Source organism: Urocampus carinirostris, chromosome 18 (assembly GCF_059441175.1).
Source record: "Urocampus carinirostris isolate Australia breed hairy pipefish chromosome 18, RoL_Ucar_1.0, whole genome shotgun sequence".
Classification (NCBI taxonomy): Eukaryota; Metazoa; Chordata; class Actinopteri; order Syngnathiformes; family Syngnathidae; genus Urocampus; species Urocampus carinirostris.
Genome location: NC_142366.1, coordinates 7025072 through 7048053, shown reverse-complemented (window position 1 = coordinate 7048053; position 22982 = coordinate 7025072). Strand labels below are relative to the sequence as shown.

The window sequence follows — 22982 nt, the reverse complement described above, 5'->3', positions numbered from 1 at the left end:
GTAGTGCAAAGAGTCCAAGAGGAGCAGCTGACCAGATGTGCAAAATGGGCAGTTAGGTAAAAAAGTCACTATACAATAACAATAACACTGGAGTACGATGTGCAGAGAACAGATGTGCAAAGGAGTGGCTAGGTATAAGAGAATGAATATATATATATATATATATATATATATATATATATATATACACACACATCGTATTTTCCGCACTATAAGGCCCACAGGCTTATATGGCGCACCCCAAAAAAATAGTTTTTTGTCCTATATTTTCCATACATAAGGCGCACCGGATTATAAGGCGCTACAATGGGAACGTCGACAAAACAGTCGGATAGTTCAGTCAAACTTATTACCCCCTTAACATTCCGAAAGCTTGCAAAGAAGCAAATACGTGTCGTAGACACGTGCAGATGCGATGTCCGTACGATGTCACCAAACAAACATTTCTTAGTTTCCATTTTATTTTTTGCTGGCAACTGTGTGTGCAGCAAAGTAAGAATTTTACTGTGCAGGGAAATGTTTTTTTTTTTTACTGTGCATATGACAATAAACACTTTGAATTGAATTTAGTTTAAAAATAGACTCATCACAGAAACATCAAAATTGTTCTAAAACAAGATACCGGGAAAATATAAATCCGCATAGCTCACCTAAGTTCTCTTGCAGCCTTCACGTAACCATGGTCTTAATACCGTGAGTGTAGTAAATCCAGGAGAGTAACATTTTTACAAATACAGAATAGTAAAACATGTTTTCTCTATGCCGTAGTTCAACCCAACCTGTGATTCACATTCATCTTTTTCGTCCAATCGCAGGCTTTGTTCGGCCCTTTTAGCCAATGCGAGCCTGTAAATGATAAAAAGGATCCGCCCCCTTTACCTCCAAATAACTTTAGCCAATAGTGACTGATTCAAATGATGATTGACACATTGGTGAGGAAATGAAACGCCGGTATATAAATCCCAGCATACACCGCGGACGACTTCGCCTTCGGGGAAAAATCTAGTCGGCGGCTGCTTGCTTTAAATGCAAGACTTTGCGACTTAATATTTATCCATATATAAGGCGCACTGTATTATAAGGCGCATGGTCAGCTTTTGAAAAAAATAAAGGCTTTTAGGTGCGCATTATAGTGCGGAAAATACGATGTGTATATATATATCTATAATATATATATTTTTTGGTTTGAACAAATTTATTGACACTAAAAACAGAAAACAATCATGACAATCTCAACAGCAATTAAGCACATTCACAATATTATATTCCAATATTACGTTTTTAACAGCAAACACAAAGTGAGGTTTGAACAAACCTTCTCGAAAATCAAACATATTCACAATTTCATTATATAACATCTTTGTTAGTGTCAATAGATTTTTTTGGTTTGAACAAATTTATTGACACTAAAAACAGAAAACAATCATGACAATCAATATATATAATATAGGTATGTGTATATGTATGTATGTATGTATGTTTTTTTTTCATTTTGTCAGTTGTGTGATTGTTTATGGCAGTGGTAGCTCTGGTGGAAAATTATGGGAGCAAACTTTTTCATGCGTTATATATTTTATTTCACATTAATTTTGGCTTTTTTTTCTTTGAAATTCAGTCCCACTTGTAAATTTTTGAAAGAAATGAAAAGAAAATAGTTCTCCGCCTCCCTTTGCCACGCCCCTTATCCCCTACGCATGCGTGTTGAGGCGCGTAGGAATGGCTGACGTAGCGAAAAGGGGGCGCGGCCTAGCCAGCAGAGCAGCGAGCGCTACGTGAGTCGCTAATGTCCGCCATGTTGCCCATGGCGCATTGAACCGGGGAGGGCGAGCGGAGCGGAGCGCCACATCAAGCGACACCGAAGAACAACCACCGAGACGCGGGCCCGCCCGGCCCTTGCTCGCGCCGCCACGCACTCCCACTCGGCCCTTTTTTCGACGCGCTCTCTCCACCCTGAACACCCCCACGAGACCCGCCTTTGCAAGCGGATAAACTCGATTCTTGTTATTATTTTAAATGCCGCATTTATTGTCGTGAAAGAAAAAAAATGAGTAAATTATCGTTCCGGGCGCGGGCGCTGGATGCTAGCAAGCCCTTGCCCGTCTTCCGCTGCGAGGATCTACCGGACCTGCACGAATATGCTTCCATCAACCGGGCTGTGCCGCAGATGCCTACCGGGATGGAAAAGGAAGAGGAATCGGTAGGATTTTTTTTTTTTACGGTCCATTTTTTTTCTTCCTCCACCTGGCGGCCGCTATGCCGCCTGCGCAAGCTCGTTCAAAATGGCGACTGCCGTCGAGCGCACGACGGCTGGATACTCGCTCGCTCGGGCGCGTAGCCGCCCGCTTCTATCCCAAGCATGGCCGTGGCTGTTTTCTCCTACCACAGGGTTTTGGTTGGTAGCGTAACGGACGCTGGTTTCGCCACAAAATAAGGTGGAGCGCACAAAGAAGTCACGTGACTCCACCATTTTGAGCTGGCTTCTCCGCTAGCTATCTTAGCGGGGTAGGCCGTTGTGTAGTTCCCGGGCACGAACGCCAGGGGGGGGGACACAACATGCGCCGGGTTTTGACAGCCGACTCGCTCTCATGACAGCGGCCATGTGGCTTCTGGGATTTCCCATTTCTTGATATAGCTGGGACAATTTTAGCGTAAAAATGAAAAATATATCGTGCCTCATGTGCGGCCCATTGTCAAGGTTTTTGGAGCTAGTCCTTACACTGATTTTAAACCTACCAGAGGGAATGTTTTCATGGTCGTCTGTGCTGCCCCTTGAGACTGTTATTAAGGGCTATATACTTATGAGTTGACCTAGCCTATGTAAATAGATTATTCATATTCAACCGAATGTTTAACTGTTTTTAGGTTTAAAATTTTCATACTAAAATAAAATCCCACCCCAAACAAGTTCAAAACAGACAGGGAAACGTGTAATTGAATGTCAAATGTGGAACGAGAAAAACTGCGTATTCTTAACTACAAGTTTGATACAATGCACTATTCGCTTTTAGGCAATACAAGTAATTGAGTGGCCTTTGTCATTATACAGGCATAACAAAATACTTCTATTCAGTGCAAGTAAAACAACCTAAAAAGGGTATAAATGTGCAAATGATCAAACTTTTTTAAAATAATAAATATTGTTTTATTCTCTGTTGGTCTCTAATTTAATTGTACTGTATCTTCCACAAACCTGAAAACAAGGTGAATAAGTGATCAATCCCATTCTAGAGCACTCTAAAATTGGCAGGAAGTACACTGAACCTGCAAAACTTCCCAGTGCATTAAAAAATATGCACCTTTTTATTTTGCACAATGATGTTTCATGTCCTTGCACTCTTCTGATATGCATACAACTTAAGCCAGTCGAGAAGCACTACATTTCTAATACTTATCGTTATATTTCTTTTTTTTTTTTTTTTATCATTTTTGAGAGGTAATCAGGGACATCCCTTACCAGTCAACTTGTTTTCCCTATTTTCCATCCTTTGATTTGCTTTGAGTAGGTGCCACATTGTGTTTGTAAAGTTTATTATCACTAAATAAGGGAGATCAATTGATGGAGGTTAAGAGATCAGGTCTGTTGATACATAAGCCCTTTCTGTACAATTAGGAATAAAGTTACCGGAGCCTTCGTTCTGAAAATGCTGGTCTACTAGTGATTCCAAGAGCCAAGAAGAGTTCCGCGGGTTTGAGAGCGTTCTCCATCCGGGCACCGGTCCTGTGGAATGCTCTTACCCTGAGATCCGATCTGCAACCTCAGTGGAAATGTTTAAATCTAAGCTTTAAACGCACTTCTACTCTATAGCATATGAATATCCTATATTTTTTTGTTGACAATATCTGTGTATTATTTGTTATTGCAACAACCATTGCAGCCTGGTCATCCTGGAAGGGGGATTACCAAAAGTGCGGTCCCTTCTCAAGTTTCCTTCATTTTCCTCATGTTGCGGTTTTTGAGTTTTTCATTGCCCTCATGTAGGTTTTAGATCAGGGAATGGTGTATTAATGGTCTGTAATAAGTCTGTGGTTTGCAATAACCTGTGCAGCCATTTGTGACTCTTTGTTATTAAGGGCCATACAAATAAAAATGAATTTACTGTAAAAGAACATACACACACAAAACATTCACAGCACAATTCCCTGGTAGTTTGCATGTGCAAACTGGAACAAGACGCTGCTGGTGGTAATTGGTCTCGACCGGTCTCTAATGGTAGCTTTTGGGACTTCTTGTGAACTAGACATTTTCTATGTATAGCAAGCAAGATTTTGCTGGAAATAAACTCGTATACCAAAATTATTGTGTTTAGAGGTACTTTTATAAAAAAGTATCACTGTATTCCTTGCAGTTTTATCGGCGTCACGGTTTCCCCCTGTCCTGGTTGTTCTGGTCTCAGAGCTCATCAGCAGGAGAGCCCGTCTGAGTCTGCAGGCACAAACGTCAGGAAAACACAGACTGGGGCTGCCAAGTCAGCAGAAAAGACACCCCCTTCCGCCGCCTCGCCTTCCTCCTTTATTACATAAGAGATAAAGAGTGCGGTTTTACTACAAGCGCTGCGGCTTAGCTCCGTGACCTATATCCTCTGTGGGGTCAGTGGAACGTAGGAGTGGACTTGACTGACCACATTTTCGGTTGTTAAATATGCAGGAACGCATCATTTATTTATTTTTATTTAAAATTCTCTTTTAACACAACCAGTTGCTTGAATATTCTGTACAATCCGGATACACCTTTAAAGGGAGGCTGAACGTCAGTTGCTTTGGCAACCTGTGTTTTCTATTCATCAGGTTTCTTCTGCTTAGGAAGAACACGCAGTACTTTGCAAATGCATTAGTTTTTTCTCTGTTGGACTCTGCTTGTGTTCAAATATCATTTTGTTCATAGGCTTTAATTTTGTCTTTTTAATGGAGCAGGTTTATAGTAATTTGATTTGAGGTTGTCTCATAATATCGATCATTTGTCTTTTGCTTGCGTTTGTCCTTTAATTTTTTGGGAAAGTAGGGCTTCACGGTTTTGGGGTAAAAACCAAATGGCCATTTTTGTCAGACCTGTATTGGAATTTTGAAGTTATATATCTACAAATAAAAACAATTGCAGTTAAATAGATGGTCTTTATTGTCATTCTACAAAAGTTCAATGAAATTGGAGGGTGTCTCTTTTTAGGATAAGAAAGCTATTTTGATAGCAGCTGCCTACTGAGTTACATTGCAATATCGATTAGATTTTAGTTAATCATGCAGCCCTGGTCGAAAGTGGTAAAGAGGAGCACAATGATGCTGTAAATGATTCACTCATCGCCAAAGATGACCAAGTTTCTGTGAGGTCGTTTTGCACTGACCCAAATCGCCCGGAGCCAAGCAAATGTGGCTGCGGAAATGCTGGAACATGTTAAAACGAGTGGGAGGTCTGCTAAAATAGTTGCGAAAACAAGCCGTAACTGCTCCAGCCATCTGTTGCGTCGTACCCGTTGAAAGAAGAACCTCAAATTGAACTCAAATTCAAAAGTTAAGTGTGTGGCTTTGATTTTTCGTATTTGTTATAATTTGAAGTCCCTACTTTTATTTTCTATTCAAGCAGTTTCTTATGGTGTTTAGTATTTATTCAGTAAGTATTTGCGTAATGCTCTGTCTAACTAAAATAACTTTTTTTTTTTTTTTTTTTTTTTGGGAAGCATTAAATGGGTCGATTGAAAAGTCCTCAAACAGCAACCAATTAATTAGTTGACATTTTATTTATTCCTCCATTTGTTGAGATGCAAGGCTGTAATAAATTTAAAATTTCACAATACAATTGAAACGGAAAAAGGGTCTAGGTAAAAGCTGAAGCTTATCCAGGTCCCATCCCCTCAATTTTTGCACTGTGCATGTTAAATGTTGAAATTGTACCGTAGTTACTCATCTCATTGTCTTTTGAAGTGTTTCACTTTTGAGTAATTGCCATCCAGCTTTGACGTGGTGTCCCCCGCATACTGACAGAATTATTGACGCCTTGTCCACAACAGGAGCACCATCTCCAGCGGGCCATTTCGGCGCAGCAGGTGTATGGCGAGAAGCGGGACAATATGGTCATCCCTGTGCCTGAGGCCGAGCGCAACATCACGCACTACGAGTCCCTCTACCCCGGGGAGTTCAAAATGCCAAAGCAGCTTATTCACATACAGCGTGAGTTGAAATCAAGTAATAAAACACAGTCAGAAAATTCTTGCGTCTGGTTAAGTTCAGGAAGTTTGGAATAGATCGAAATGTAAATTAAGGCAGAGAAGGCCCACCAATGATCGGATAACTTGCTGTTGGCACACTCTTTAAATAGTGGGTTCCTGATGAGTCAGGTACGGGTAATGGAGCACAGATGTGGGGTCCCTCTGGTTTGTCTGCCTGTTGGGGTCCCTCGAGGACTGGTGTGCTGGATCCTATAAATTCTTAATGATTTCCAATGCTTTTAAGATATTTGACTAGATATGAAATTACTAACCTTTATGTATGGACCCCATTTTTCCTTCAATTTATTTTTTTGTCGCTCTATACATATCTTTTTCCTCTTCTGGCTCTTTAGATTATTTGAGTTGCCAACCCCTGCACTAACCTAACCGTCTCCTCTTAGCTTTCGGTTTGGATACGGAGCAACCGGACTACGACTTGGATTCAGGGGATGAGACGTTTGTGAATAAGCTAAAGAAGAAGATGGAAATCACGGCACTGCAGTTTGAAGATATGATTGATCGCCTGGAGAAAGGCAGTGGGCAACAGGTAAACGCTGTTCGTTTCAGGTTGTGCCAGGCGTGGGCACATTTTTGAGTGGAGGGCTGCAGAAGGAAAAAGATAGGCTAATCTATTAGATTTTTTTTGTGTCTATCAATCGTCTTAAATTCAATACCCCGAGTACCATAAACCTTTCCCTTTTTTTCTTTTCCTTTGCATTTATAAGTAGATATACATATTTTATTATATTGGTTGGGTCATTTTTAAGCACGACCCGATTTTAGGGGGGTGGGGGCAGGGAATTGCGATTTTTCAGACCTATAATGCAATTTTGATGCGATTTTTGATTTTAGAAGAAAAGTGCGTTTCTATGTTAGTTTTGTGTTTTGCTGACCTTAAACATAGTGACATGCAAACTTACCTCAAGATTGACGACCATAGATATTGAGAGTATACAACTGCAACAATTTAACACCTATAGATCTACAAATCAAAACAGAATTGCAGTTGAATACATGGTTTTTGTCATGATTCTTGAGTACCACAAAATTGGAAGGCTACTCCTTTCAGTTTCTCTGTAATGGTTAAAATACAAGAATCACAAATTAAGCGGGTTTCCACAAGTAGTAGCTCCATTTCATGGGTGAATGATCTGTCGTTGGGGACAAGTGTAGGCTTAAGAGTTGTTAGCCTAGCTGTTAGCTTTCACTTCTGACGCCGCCTTGGCCAATTTCCAGACATGATAAAAATCCTGGGAGCATCCGCTTGTAGTCAGCTTTTCTTTGCGCTCTTCTGACTTTCCCCAGAGTCTGATTTAATTGATCCCATCATTTTTAATGTAACGAGCAGCTAAAGATATGAGTTGGCGTGTTTGTTTTGGTGGCCAGTAGTGCGCTCGGCTGCTTGACTGAGTGCTTACAGCAGCCTATCAGTCGTGCACACACGTCTTGCAAACAATGCCCCGCCTTCATTGGCTGGTGCCATTAAAACCTGCTTCTGATTGGCCGGCGCTGTTTAACCCCGACATTTGAGAATTATTGTTGGCCAAACACTCAATCACTCGAATGACAAACTGGAGCTATAAATCCTTTAAAAAATGCAGTGTTTTGCGGTTACATGGTTGCACTATGTCATATCGCGGTATGGATTAGATTGCAGTTAATCGTGCAGCCCTGTTCGATTTATTAATCCTTAATTCTCTCATGGAGGCTGCTCTGTTTCCATTTTCTTCTGTGTTAGGAGCAATCAACACACTATGGTGGTCTAAAACACAAAGCATTTATTTAGCCAGCGGTTTTAATATAGGCCTTGAGATCGGTACATATTTCTTCCTCGTGAAAAAAATGTTTTATGGCGGGGCGACACACAAAGGGACACTTGGTACAAGAATGACACTAAAACAGCTTTTTTTCGTGTAGATTTTATGAACAAGTGAATGAATGAAAATCTTATTTAGAACATGAGGAGAAAAAAAACTACAAAACAAACAATATTAACGTGACATGTTTAAAAAGGAGTTGGGAAGAAGCATATGCTTATTTAATCCTACCCCTTTGACTTTTTTATTGTGTCTCAACAACTAGAACTCCTCTGTACTTGCATATACCAACCACCTCATGAATAATCTCAATATGATTACATAGGTTCATATACAAGAGAATATGGAAATATTTATTATAGATGATATTATTAAACAATATGTATATAACAAGTGTATAAAGGATTTTATTATTGTATTTAAGATTTTTACTATTTTGTTAAGCGGGCCAGGTATAAAAAAAACCTCATGGCTTCCATGTGGCCAATTGGCTGTAGTTTGCACACCCCTGGATCAAGCAAATGTGGACATTTGAAAACTGTTGCAACACTTTTTTACTCCATTTAAAGCTTCAACTTTTGGCAGCAATTCTTTGTTTTCGGATCAACTGGTTCATCGAGACTATTTAGAACTTGAAAAAATGCTTTTGCAGTTTGTGAGCCTCCCGGAAGCCAAGCTGCTGCTGAAAGAAGACGACGACCTTATCAAGGAAGTTTTCGACTACTGGAGCCGCAAGAGGAAAGTGTCCAAGTTTGGAACGTTTGTCTCCAACATCAAGCAAGAAAAGAAAGACGGCTCCAGCACCAGTGACCCTTATGTGGCCTTCCGCAGAAGAACCGAGAAGATGCAGACCCGAAAGGTTGTCGTTGCGAGTAGATTCTGGGTTAATCGTAGCTAGGATGATTTTTTTTTTTTTTTAATAACAAAACTGTGTGTGTTTCCAGAACCGAAAAAACGACGAAGCATCTTACGAGAAGATGCTGAAACTCCGCCGGGACCTTAGCCGTGCTGTCACCATCCTGGAGATGATCAAACGGAGGGAGAAAAGTAAAAGGGAAATGCTGCACCTCACTTTGGAGATTGTGGAAAAGAGGTGAGAGCTCTTTGAGTCATTTCTAGCCCTGCCCACATGGCATTGTCTTTATTGTCATTGATTACAACGTATTGAAACGTGGTATACGAGATTAGATGTGGCACTCAAAGATCCGCATGTAATATATTGAAAGCTGTGTGCTGTGAACAGGCTAGTGCAGTATAGTATTGTCTTTTTTTAGGCTGTGATGGCTTTGGGGTAGGAACTGTCTCCGTGCATGTTAGTCTTAATTTTAAGTGACCATTAGCACCTGCCAGGGGGCAGCAGTTCAAAGAGGTGGCCGGGTTGTGAGAAGTGTGCAATGTCTTCAAGACTGACCGATAGCAGCCCATGATTTTCTCGTCTGTTTTGATAACTATGTAGGGTTCTCCTGTCTGCTACTGATGTTTTTTGTACATAGACACGCCAGAGTCTCATAAACTTGTATTAAGAAACTTTCTTAATATATAAATATTAATTTGAAGTTGGATCAAACTATTTTTTTAGATTTGACATTGTATAAAAAATCGCAAACGCTTTGGTGCTCATTTGTCTACATAACTCTCAGAAGGAATTTTGGTCAGTCAGCAACTATCCTTTTTGATCATCACTCACAATGCACCTGGTGGATGTGTTTTATTTTAAATTGCCCACGGACCCCCCTAGACTATTCACCCTACCGGGGTCACAAATTTCTATGGGAAAGACATGCTGCCGTGCACCCAGCATACCAAACTGCATATTGGAAAGACCTCCCATCATATTGCTGAAAAACTGCTCCCCTTCATTTATATTTCCTAATTTTTATTCCTTGTTTTCAAAGTGGAACCTTTATTATCCATCTCAACGTGATTCCTGGAGAGAACAAATTTCCTGTGAAAGTCGCTGTCAGCATGAGCGCAAATTGGAGGACTCCCCTTTGATTTGTAGTGACATTTCAATTTCCGCTTGTTCTCCCTGTCCGGCTTCCCATTGCACAAGCATGCATTCTCCAGAAGAGAAAAAAAGTGATATGTTTCACTGATTGAACCAATCCTGAAAGTCCTTGATTTTTTTTTATTTTTTATTTTTTATTTATTTTTTTATTATTATTATTTCTTCAAACAGAAACACCATGCCGGACTATGGCAGTGAGGTAATGGCGGAGGCGCTGGCCCAGCAGGCTCTGGTGAAGCCCATCTACACCATTCCCATAATTCCCAGTGCCAACCAGTACAGACACCAGGACCATCTGGACATGAAGGACTACAAGAAGGTGACACAACCTTCCACATTTGCCCATTTTTGTTTGGATTTTTGCCAGATAGTCAATAGGTACTTTATTTTTACCCAAAATGTTTGCTCCGACTTGGATCGCGTTTTAGTTTCGCTACACCTCGTCACACAGCTTTTTTGTTAATGGTATCGGTCGTCATAAAAACTTAATTAGCGGGAATTCACCCCCCTCCTTAAGCCCAGACTTGTCCCTTTTGTTCTACAAATCCTTTCCTTTTTTCCCCCCGTGTTTTTGTTGATTGGCTTATTCTCTTAATGGACAAGACAGATCTGACTAATACTTGCTTGAATGTGTTCCCTCGGGAAGGGGAGGAGAGATATGGTCCCTGAGGGGGAATATAGGGGTGAGAAGTGGCACGGGTGGCTCAGGGCAGGGGGCGGGCCCGCCATCTGGCTGGTTGGCGGCAGCATCTGGCACGTGTTGCCATCAACAATTTTATGTGGGTTCTCTCCTTTTATCTTGCGATGCAGTGTAAACATTCACCCCAACACACACACAATTTATCTTTATTTGGCTTCCACAGGAAAAAACAGAGGTTGTGCGAACTAAAAGGAAATACGAAAAGAAGCCTAAGATCCAGCCTCGCTTGGCTGGACTTTCAGTATTTAATCCCAAGGACCTCAACCAGTATGACTTTCCCAGCTCTGATGATGAGCCCTTCGCACAGGTAAGATATGTATTTAATTTCTGTGTGTTTGTAGGGTGGTATCAATAATAATCTTCGTTATACAAGAGACCCCCAACCTTGAGCCCTCTAAGCTTTATTTTGGTCCCTTTCAGATTCATTCAGGTTCTTCAGACTCAGAGGAGGAGCACGACCCAGATGGCTGTTACGCATTCAGGAGGAAGGCCGGCTGTCATTACTACGCTGTGAGTGCTTTTTTTTTTTTTTTTTTTTTTTCTTGGCAGCGCTTCTATATTCAAAACGCAATCATTAGTCTGCACTCTGAAAAAGAGTACTTCGTGTGATTATTTTGACTTTTCTTTTTACCCCCTGGTAGTCTATTCCTCTCCAAAGATGGCCGTGGGTGAGCCCGCTGGAGGGGGGGCTCGGCCACCCTCGCTTCCGTTACTGTCTGACCTCGCTAAATCGGCCGCGGAGATGTGTCGGTCTGGCTCGGCGTCGCATGGGCAGAGGCGGCAGGTGAAACTTGTTTCTTTTCTTGATCAGTATAAAGCAAACAGGCATGTACATGATTTGGCTTTGATTGTTAGCAACCCTACCCACACTCAGAATAAAATCTGTTTTCAGGTCCTTGCTGGACCGGGCACACGCCGACCTCGACGAGGTTTGTCAATACGTGGACTCCGATCGGCAACCTGACTCGCTGGCCTCGTCTTTTTCAAGCTCTCTGCTCAGCAACTGCAGTACCTCAGAACTCAATACCTCGGACCCTGCCGGCTCTTCCCCCCCATTTAGCGTCCCTTCTTCCTCCGCTGCCACATTGCCATCCTCGCCGTCATCCAGTTTGGCGGTGGACTTAAGCCGGATTCTTTTGAACATCAGATCGTGTCGCTGGAGGCATTTCCGACCACGGACACTTTCAGAGCACGGAGCTTCCTCTCTCAAAGGTTTTGGGAATTTTCGTCAGGGAGTTTCTGGATTAACTCGGACCTTGCCTGGGGGATCTTTACTGCCAAGCCGCACCTGTCCGGCTACTCCTGTCAAAAGTGAGTGTGTCTTAATCGTTTCGTCATTAGGAATTGTTGAACTGTGTTGCCAAATCATTTTTTGACCGACATCACACTTGTTGCTTTGCGTTTTAAGTCAGGGTTAGGTTTAGGGTGATAACTAACCAAATTAAAGTTTATAAGTAGGGTGCATCTTTTGAGGTGTTCTTAAAAAGTTGAAAGTGGAATATTTTGTCTATTATCTGTTAACATTGCTAAGAGTTCAAAGGACCTTAAAAAAAAATTTGCCGCGCCTACCTGCCATTGTTTTCGGGGCAGAACACATTAGGCTGGAAGAGGGGGCTGGAGAGTGACTTCGTCCGCGTGTCCATTGTGTGTTTTTATATTTGTTAGAGTGGCATGAAAATGGTGATCTAAAGAAAAAGCCGCTTTCCACTACAGTCCAAACGCCAACCCAAACCGCCTCCAAAAAGGTGTTGTGAAGTTTTTTTTTCAAGCGCGTCTCGTAACTGCACATACTTGCACGCACAATATGAGAATCTTGACAGAGGCTGCAATTACACAAGTCAGAAGATGGTATCAGCTAGTAGAACATTTCCAAATCCCATACAGCACCTTTGAGTTGTGATCAAAAAATTAGAGGTCGACCAATTATCGTCACCAATTTTTACGAATTTGACTATCTGTATCTGATTACTCGGGCTCAGACGTAGCCAAGCCTCTCTCTCCCTTTCTTTCCCCATCTATCTTGGACGTTACCCACCCTGCGCCTTCTAAATTGGATAAGCGACCTGGGGAAGAGCTACTGAAGCAGGAAGAAAAACGTTTGAGCGGAGTAAACGGCTCTGCCAACTTCTGAGTCCCCCGACTTGCCTGTGATTCAACACCACTGAAAATATTGATTTTTTTTTTTTTTTAGTATAATAAGTCCTTGGTAGAAAAGCGTGTTTGTGATCAAGAGATGGTGTAAAAAGTGTAGTAAACTTGTTTTAGGGAATTATTTACAGGTGGAGACTGATTTATTGTCTCTAATCATAACATAAGTTGGTTAATAAAGTGTGTATGTGTTTGTGATTGAGAGCATTAAAAGCACGCTAAGTGGAAGGCAGCGTGATTAGCTTTTACCATGGCATTATTTCGTCAATAGCGCTCTTAAACGGGAGTGCCCAGACCTTTCAATTCGTGAGCTCTGTTGAAATTTCAATGCAAAATTTAACCCTTTAACGTTCTGACGGCCCACAGGTGGCCCACCAACTGTTTATAAACAAATGCGTGTCTTTACAATGTCACCAGTCACTAAAATATGTCATGCCACATATTGTTGGAAATCTTAAACTCTTGGGATTCAATATATACTTATTATCGAAACATCAGGATCAGTCTGGAACAATATACCCAAAAACTCTGAAGTCTGCGTAACTCACCAATTAGGTCCCTTAGCTGTCATCAAATGAGTTGAATGTCTGCAAAAATGTTTTCGTTTCATCAGGACAGTCCAGAGAACCTGACTGTGTAAAATATTTACTCCAAAACACAGGATAATCCCAACATAAAAAAAAAAATTCTGCCTAAAACTTTATTGGTTGTTCCTTGTAGTAATCATACCTTTCACTTACAAACTACCCTTTAAAGACAGGCTCGTAAAATGATACCCAATATGGTAGTTAGCCTCTGACCTTTTAATTGACACCAGTCCCTGCAAATAGCAGGGTTTCATGGCCCACATAGATAGAGATAGATAGATAGATAGATACTTTATTCATCCCCGTAGGGAAATTCACACTTCCAGCAGTCTACCCCGTTGTTTATTAACAGATTAACATGATGCCCGAGGGTGCTTGTAGCGGAGTGGATGACGTCACGCCAGTCCAAAAGTTCGACATTCCTGCGGCAGATGGAAATCTTTTCTTTGTGAAAATCCAGGGATACACCACCTCGTGCAAGTCCGCCTCCTCTCCGATTCCCCCCGGCTTTCATGTCTCTGTTTAGCGACGTTGAAGCCGGATTTCTCCAGGTGGCTCCGGGTGGCTACACGTTAGCGTCCGGAATGCTAAACGTGAGCCACGTTTCCGCAAAACACAGCAACTGCGCTCCCTGTGCGCTTCGATGTTTTCAAAAAGCACTCGATGATCTTATTTGGTCGTGAGTTCGCATTTACCATGATTACGGATGGTACCGAAGACTTATAACGCCGCTAGCCGCTTCGCTAGCTTCGGCTTTTCTTCCACCATGGGCCCCTTCATCACGCCGGCACGAGAATTCCTCAGGGCAAGGAGTTGAAATACACGCATTTCTTGTGCGTTAAAACCCATGTCCATAGGATAGAAGTAATCCATAGTGTAGTTGTCAAAACGGGAAGAAAAAACACCGAAGATAGGAGCAGACAATAAAACAATTGGGCAGCTGCTGGAAAAGGCAGCCGCTCGTGGCAGCGCCGCTTTGATCGCACGCATCGGGTGATCGGGTTTGATCGTTTTTTTAAGTCGTACTACTTTAAACATTAGCCTATACGAGCCTGTTTGATAAAACGGATATCCCATCCTGTGGCTCCAAATATCTTCAGCCAGTAGTTACAGATTTGAATGTTGATTGATACATTGGTTAGCCAATGAAATTCCCAATATAATTTCATGCCATTTTCAAGGGGGTGTATTCGATTCAGATCCGAAAACGAACGTGCGTAAATGTAAAACTGATATCCATCATAATGCATAGATCATCACAGCAAGTGTGCACAATCATGGAATAACTTCTGGAAAGAGAAGTCAAACATGTACACCTCTTTCCCAGTGTCTAAACAATGGCCAAAGTAAAATACAAATTTGCAAATGCCCACTTTGAGAAGGTACCAGGTACGGCTATAAGCTATTATCGCCCCTGTTTTCCAGCTAAGATACCCATTTCTACACTTATCTGCAGGCCTTTAATTACAAAAAAATCATGCGAGAATACAAACCTTTTTCTGTGTGTTTCAGCTCTGATTACTAAATGTTAGTAGTACTTGCAGTAATTATTTCAGTTTGGGTCAAAACTTTAAGGTTCTAACTTGAAAAAGATACCAAAACCATCCATATTCTCATCACGGTTCAAGAACAGGATTCCATTTACTTTGGGTACGCCTTCATTTGGGACTTTAGGCTAATGCTTTGATTTAATCAAAAGATCAGTCATGTGTTGAAATTCTAATTTATTTACTATAAAATGTTTCATAAGGGTTTTTCAGTCTTATTTGAAGTTATAATTTAAATGTTTTTGCATTATGAAATTTTTTTAATTTTGAGTTTTAGAGCAAATATATCGGCCCTGAACAACCCATATCGGTCCATCCTTAAGTTAAATTTCAACGATCATTTTAATTATTAAAGGTATTTCAAAGTGATTATTGTGCCGACTGGTTTTAATTATCAAGTATGGTCTTTGCTCACAACCACTGAAATAGTCTGTTATAGTCTGTGTTACTCATTTGTTGATTCATGTGTTTGAATGACTTTGCAGTGTTCTAAAATTTAGGGCTGCACGGTTTTGGCATAAACCCAATAGCGAATTTTCAGACCAGTGTTGCAATTTTTAAGTGATTTTCGATTTTAAAAGAAAAGTGCATTTTCTGAGCTAGTTGTATAGAGTTTTTTTAAGTCGTACTACTTTAACCTTAAGAAAACAGCGCCCTCTCCTGGCAGCTTTTTTAAGGTTGCTGTCTTCTCACACAGGGCTGTGTATGTCAAAGGGTGCTGCTCGCCTTTATTGGCTAGTGCCTTAAACTTCCCTCAAGTTGGCCGGTGTTGTTAAAATCCGAACTGTGTCAATTCTGGTTGACCAAACACTTCATCAGTTAAATAAGTTATGGAGGAAAACAATAGAAACATGGAACAATAAATCCAGTGTCTTGCAGTTACGCAATCACACTACGTCACATGGCAATATGGATTAGAATTTCATAAAAGGTATTGAATTCATTATTTAAAAAAAAAGCCTGTTTGGCATTAAAATGTCTTGAATCTGATTTTCAAAAGTCTTATAATTGTGAACGCATAAGATTTATATTCATTTGAACTCAAAAGATTGTTACATTTTATCTTTTTTTTTTATTTATTTTTTTTATTCTTCAATTTACTTTCGTGCCAACATCGCGTGACCATAATAATGGAACTATCAAATTGGTGATGTGGTTTCTGCCGGGCCTTTCTGAGAAGACGCATGTCTTAGGCCTACCCACAATACATACAACAACTTTGGACAGTGATGTTTAACTGTGTCAATTCTGGTTGACCAAACACTTCATCAGTTAAATAAGTTATGGAGGAAAACAATAGAAACATGGAACTATAAATCCAGTGTCCTGCAATTACGCAATCACACTACGTCACATGGCAATATGGATTAGAATTTGGTTGATAGTGCAGCCCTGGAATGATTGAAACCCATATAATTGTATTTGCTCCTTCTTTCTGCAGCAAAATTGGAGGTTCAAAAAACTGACAAAACTCAGTGATCTTGTAGACCTTTACCGCTTTGTAGTTCTCGATTAAAGCAAGGAAATGTACCTTGAAATTGGAAATCCGCCATTAAGTCCCTCAAAAACTTATGGCAGCTTGCCCATTTTGACCTCTAGCGTTCACGGCTGAGCAGTACCAGCAACACACAGAGCAGCTGGCTGTCATGCAGAAGCAGCAGCTGGAGCAGAGCCAACATCTGCAGCATCAACAAGAAAAAACTGAGCAGCAACAGCCACCAACACAACAACAACAGCAGCAGCAGCCTCGCCCTAAAGAGCAGCAGCAGCGCCAACATTTCCAACACGGCGCCAATAACTCCCTGAGCGGGAGCGCGCCGTTCATCGGGCAGGTGTGTTCGGTGCATGAGAAGATCACATGGTCGTGGCACCTTTCTAATTTGGATCTGTTCAGGTTTTGGTGTCTAAGACGTTGGATCAGGCCAGCGCACAATTTGCGGCCTCTGCCCTGGTCACGGCCGACCAGTTGCTGGCATTCAAGTCCAAAGAGGAGCTGGTTCTGGCCGGCGGTGCCAATGGAGTCCTGGGAGCAGGTTTGTTATATTGCCAGTTAGGGTTGCAACCATTAGTCGACATTATCAATAAAAATCAGTAATATAAATAGTCGTCAATGAACTCCATTGAAGACTGTCACAAGACGCTATTTTTCTACGGATTGAGGCATCTCTGATGAGTCGCTCACGCGCCCTGTTTTGATGGTAACATACAGAAATACCGTTTTAAATATCAAGTTCGCATATCAAAGTTTAGAACCAATATTCCTGGATATGGCGAATAAAAATACTTCTTGCAAAGTTCGCAAAGCAGACCTCGTGTATTGTGGCAGTGTCCCGGTGATGCACCAAGATTTGAATGAAACAGACTCCTCAGTAACATTCAAGCCAGTACAGTTTTGATTACAGGCATTGTAAATTTTGTGAGCGTACATTTTCCTATATCAAAAGGGAGTTTGAGCGTTATGCCAGACTGCCTGACAAACGTATTACAAATTAAATCCATACATTCCGAAGAACAAACATTAATTGTTAAAACGTTTGATTTTAAACTATTGAAAATCCATAAATATTTTTGCTATACACTGTGTAGTTGTCAAAGGAATATACTTCACTAAATGCTCCATAGTATTTTTCTATTTAATATTCTAATGCTGCTGCTAATTAGCCTGTTCTTGTTTTACAGCAGTGCTTCTCTTTTTTTCTGCTCAGCGAGTTGAGAATCACTGGTTTACAGAGATAAATAATGTTGACTTGATTTTAATTAATTTTCCTGGCCCTAAAAAAATGAACAGCACTTTGCCTTATTGGTTTTATTTATGTACCAATCTCTAGTCTGTTCAAAAAAAGAAAATGTGTATTCCATTGTACTATTTTTTTTTATTTTTTTTTTATCATCTGCCATATCGTAAAATCTACTTAATGCTAACATTAATAAAATAATGATGATAATAATTTCAATATTTGTTGACTAGTCGTACTCGTTGCAGCCCTAGTGCCAGTCAATAATGGACATTGTTATTGGTATATTCCAAATGTATTTTTTTTTCTTGTCATCAGGCATCCTGAAAGGTTTGCATTTGTCAAACCCAAGCCACCAAGCTGGAGGTGCCGCCACTTTTTCGCAGCCGCTGGGCCCCACAGCTACGGCCGTCCCGGTCTCCCTGGCGGCCGCCCCGGGAAACCACGCAGCGCTAGGCCTGCTTGGTTGCGCTCCAGCCAGTGCCGCTCCTGCAGCCGGCGCTCAAGTCCTCATCGGGAACAACATTTGCCTGAGCGTGCCCTCGGCCACCAACCTGGCGGGCCGCCACCTCCCCCGTGCCCTGGCCGGCGTGCCGCCTTCTGCTTTAAAATTGGCGGCGGCCGCCAATTTGCAGAAGCCCAAAGTGGCCTCCACGCCGTCTGCCATAGACATCAACTCCAGGTGACGGCGCCACTGTTAAGTTTAAACTTAAGTTCCGTATTTTCCGCACTATAAGGCGCACCTAAAAGCCTTTATTTTTTTTTTCAAAAGCTGACCATGCGCCTTATAATACAGTGCGCCTTATTTATGGATCAATAGTCTTCCAACTAACTTGCAGCCGCCGACTAGATTTTCCCCCGAACGCCAAGTAGTCCGCGGTGTATGCTGGGATTTATTTACCGGCGTGTCATTGGCTAACCAATGTGTCAATCATCATTCAAATCGATCACTATTGGCTAAAGTTATTCGGAGGTCAAGGGGCGGATCCTTTTTATCATTTACAGGCTGGCATAGGCTTAAGCGGCAAAACAAAGCCTGCAATTGGCCGAAAAAGATGTGTCAATCATTTTTTTACTCTTCTGTATTTGTAAATATTTTATTTTCCTGGATTTACTACACTCACGGATATAAGAGGACCATGGCTGCACATTATTATTAAACACAACGACTTCGGTGAGCTACTCCGGCTATATATTTTCCCTGTATCTTGTTTCAGACTGAACTCGGTGTTTCTGTGATAAGCGGTGGAGATAATGGTTGGAATGGAGTGTCTATTTTAAATTAAACTCAATTCCAAGTGTTTATTGTCATATGCACAGCAAAGTTGCGAGCGAAAAAGAAAATAGAAACTAAGGAATGGTTGGCATTTCTTGAATCCCAAGACTTTAACCTTCCGAATGATGGAACGATGCATTTGAGTGACATCGTACGGACACCGCATCCGCACGTGTTCTCGACACGTATTTGCGTCTTTGCAAGCTTTGGGAATGTTAACGGGGTAATAAGTTTGACTGAACTATCCGACTGTTTTGTCGACGTTCCCATTGTAGCGCCTTATAATCCGGTGTGTCTTCTCATCTCATCTCATTAGCCGTACCGCTTATCCTCAGTAGGGTCGCGGGGGGGCTGGAGCCCATCCCAGCAATCATCGGGCAGTGGGCAGGGGACACCCTGAACTGGTTGCCAGCCAATCGCAGGGCACACAGGGATAGACAACTCATTCGCTCATTCATACCTAGGGACAATTTGGACCGGCCAATTCACCTGAAATGCATGTCTTTGGAATGTGGGAGGAAACCGGAGTTCCCGGAGGAAACTCACGCAAGCACGGGGAGAACATACAAACTCCGCACAGAAACCGGTGTGTCTTATGTATGTCAAATATAGGACCAAAAACTATTTTTTTCGGGGTGCGCCCTATAACCCGGTGCGCCTTATAGTGCGAAAAATCCGGTACACAAATAAGGAGAGAAGACATAAATGGGTTTCACACTTGTCAAAGGTAACGAGGAAAGGGGCCTTCAAATAAGAAAAACGTATTCCCCCGTTCCTGCCTCTTTTTTTCTTCAAACTTCAAGGTTACAAAAAACTGATTAGCCAACATCGCTAATATGTCAAAACAACAAACAATGCGCAATAATTGTTGAATTAAGGAACTGGCATCCTATGAAATATTTGTTGCATTTTCCAATAGCGAAAACAGAATGAACTTATCAGCCGCCCACAAAATCGGACAAGTAGCACCGCCATGCCTTTTTTCCCCTTTGACTTTTTGAAATTTCAGTACTTGGAATGTTGGCCAAACTTATTTTTCTCACTCTTTTTAGTTTCAGATGACTTGCAGCAAGACAACTGTTCAGGCAGAGGTCTAATTTTGTTTTATGCTGATAATTATAAATTCAAAATATTTGTTTCCAATATAGCAAAGTTAAATGAGATGATCACTTTTTATACAATAACATACAACTTAAATATTATTCAATACATATTATTTTTCTTTTCTTCTCGGTTAAGTTAAAAGTAACCTGTTCATGAAAAGGATGTGTGGGCATTGGTACACACTTATAGCCCGGAAAATTCAGGTATGAATGAACCAGTCTCAAGTCTCTTTTCCCTCAACATTCCCAATTTTACTATCATTCAATGAGCCACTCTCTACTTCCCTTTTATTTTATTGATTTTGTTTTGGGGGCAGAGAGGGTATTGGTTTTTCCCCCATTTCAAGATCCAGCTGTTATAAGCCAGACTTTGTAAGGGGTTAAATTATTTTTTTAAAAGTCAAGAAATGTGGTTATTCTTGATTATTGAGTCATAAAACGTAAAAAAACAAGTTACAATTTATAACCGCGATTTAAGGCACTGAAAAGGTCTAAAGTTTGTCTACAAGTCTGATATTTTTTTTGCTAAATGTCTCAATCTTTTCCTGTATTATCTGTGTGATAGAGCTAATACCTGTTTAATAAGTACATTAACAAAAATATGGAACGTTGGTCGTATTTTTTTTTCACTTTTTTTTTTTTTTTACTATCGATCAATAAATGCAATGTGTCTGTCAGGAAATCCAGATTTCCACGTTTTCGAAAATGCAGCATTACTTCTGAATTTAACATGCAGTCGGTCTCTAACCTGCTTTTTGTTGTCAGATTAATTTTAGGGATGGGAAAAGTGTAGGTATAATCCATTGTGCTTTAGTGATTTAAAGTATATATTTTGACTAATTTGTTGAACTGTTTAATATAGCCACACAAAGTCACACTCTTCAGTTTTGTTTTGTTTTACAGAGTTAAAACATGCAGCAGATGTACAGAGTTGTATTCTTAATTGGTAATACAGGATAGTTGTGAGATAGGTCTCACATATCATTGGATGTGCTTTTGAAAATGTCTTGAATTAAAATGGAAAAACATGGGGGAACCCTTTCATAAAGTGTTTTTTTGTTTGTTTTATCAGGGAGAAGCGCGAGGACGACAAATCATCACTGAACAGCATCGTGGACAACACAGTGGCTATGGAAGTCACGTAATGGAGGCATGATATACATTTTATTTTTCGGGAGTTTTTAGGTGCTGTGCATCGTAGCTTTGGAGAAGGAGTCAAAAAGGGACGACCAGGATGATTGCCACGTTGTCCTTTTTGGGAACGTTTTGTCCGTTTTGTTTTCTTTGCATTGTGCGTCCGTGTACAGCGAGGACTGGTTTGTACATAGCACTTGAACACACCACCGTCCGTTTGTGATGTTTTGCACTTGGAGGAGAAAAAAAGAGTGGAGTTGTGCGTGCGAGTTGTATAGAGATGTTTTATCACGTGCATGGTGAGAGATGCTGCTTTTGGATCTATTTATTGTGCTGTGTTTACAGTTTTTTAAGATTTTTTTTTATCATTTGTACACTGTACTTTTTAGTTTGCTTCCTGTGCTGTTGTACTTGTGAAACGTCACTGAGACGTGTCGGAAAGAAAAAAAATGGCGGCGAAATTTTGAAAACGTGGGATGAAATCTCTTCCCTGAAGCCCTTGCTGCTTGGTTCAAAAGCACTATTTTTGTGTTTTTATGTGTGTTTCTGTTAAACGACGATGCTGCTTTTTGTAATTTGGGTTGGGTAATCATCCTTCATGATTTCATGAAACTAAGCCCCAGTGTTTCGCAGATTTTTTTTGTTTTTTTGTTTTTTTTATTATCCCACCGACTTGTTTTGTATCGAGATTTATTTTTCTATTTTTTGTCCTTGTGGTCAACTCGATTGTAAGCTTTTTTAAATGGTCTGTCTGACGCATCGAAAAGGGAGGCGAGTGAATGCGATTCATCATTCCAATTTTCAAGAGGGGGGAGCAAAAGAAATGGAGCGCGCCCCTTTCCTCTTTTTTGTTCTGTCCACGTGGCTTTGAGGCCAACAAAACCACAAGTATTTTCGGGTGCCTTCCTTTGGGGAATTTTTTACGTCTTCTCTTCTGTGAAGAGTTTGGCACAAAGGCGACATTACTTAGTAATGTTGGGTGCACTTTGTGTGGAGAGCGGGCGGGTAGGGGGGGTTAAACTTGAATGCCGGCTAGACTGGCGAGATGTGTCCTTGAGGTTTACTTGTTCTACCTGGAGGCTGAAAAAAAGATGTTAAAAAAAATGTGACATGAGTCTCAAATAAAAAAGGAAGCCCAGGGCATTAAATGTGAACGATGATTTCTGACTTTTTTGTGTGTGTGTGGGGGGTGGGGGGTTGTGTTAAAGTGATGGGGAAAGAGGCTGATGGTTGCCAAGCAACAAGAGGTTTGGGGTGCACAAGTGACCCATTGTGTTTCTGCACCTGCCAGGATACAAACACGTAATTATTTACGACGCGATGACGTTCTCGTGAGTGAAAAGCAGCAGGATTAAAAAGTGAGATTTATTGATTTTGCAATCTTGCCCTTTGTAAAATTGATTTTTTTTCTGTATCTCTGCTGGTGCAATTTACGAGCAATCGATTACTTTTTTTTAACTCGTAGACTAAGATAAATGGACAGCTTTGTACTTTCTGTTGCTGACTGCGGGAGTCCTCAAGAAAAATATCATTTTGAAGCAATAATTGAACACAAGCTGAGGATAATTGTGGCATTGATTTGCTTTGATTACAGTGTCAATAGAAAAATGCAGTGCTGTTTTTACCTTCTATCTTGAAGATCTTAGGCTCAATTTCCTTTTTTTTTCTCCACAATTTTAAACAATTTTTTTTCTATTATCCAACTTTGTCATGACTCAAAAACAGGCCAG

General features: G+C 40.9%; 1 protein-coding gene across 2 annotated transcripts in view; it reads left to right on the top strand.

Moving 5' to 3' along the window:
• Positions 1-22272, top strand: part of LOC148348250 (enhancer of polycomb homolog 1-like) — a 29188-nt gene extending 6916 nt beyond the window's left edge. Inside the window, exons 1-14 of one of the 2 annotated variants that reach the window (XM_088322212.1) lie at positions 1717-2197; positions 6000-6159; positions 6599-6744; positions 8667-8873; positions 8959-9107; positions 10194-10341; positions 10886-11029; positions 11143-11232; positions 11364-11506; positions 11615-12033; positions 16604-16836; positions 16899-17037; positions 18058-18421; positions 21191-22272. In XM_088322212.1, coding sequence (XP_088178338.1) covers positions 2045-2197; positions 6000-6159; positions 6599-6744; positions 8667-8873; positions 8959-9107; positions 10194-10341; positions 10886-11029; positions 11143-11232; positions 11364-11506; positions 11615-12033; positions 16604-16836; positions 16899-17037; positions 18058-18421; positions 21191-21263 — 2568 coding nt within the window. In that variant the 5' untranslated portion in view covers positions 1717-2044 and the 3' untranslated portion in view covers positions 21264-22272. Of the gene's footprint in view, positions 1-1716; positions 2198-5999; positions 6160-6598; positions 6745-8666; positions 8874-8958; positions 9108-10193; positions 10342-10885; positions 11030-11142; positions 11233-11363; positions 11507-11614; positions 12034-16603; positions 16837-16898; positions 17038-18057; positions 18422-21190 lie in introns of those variants that run through there. The other variant, XM_088322213.1, reaches the window with a different exon arrangement.
• The last annotated feature ends 710 nt before the right edge of the window (positions 22273-22982 follow it).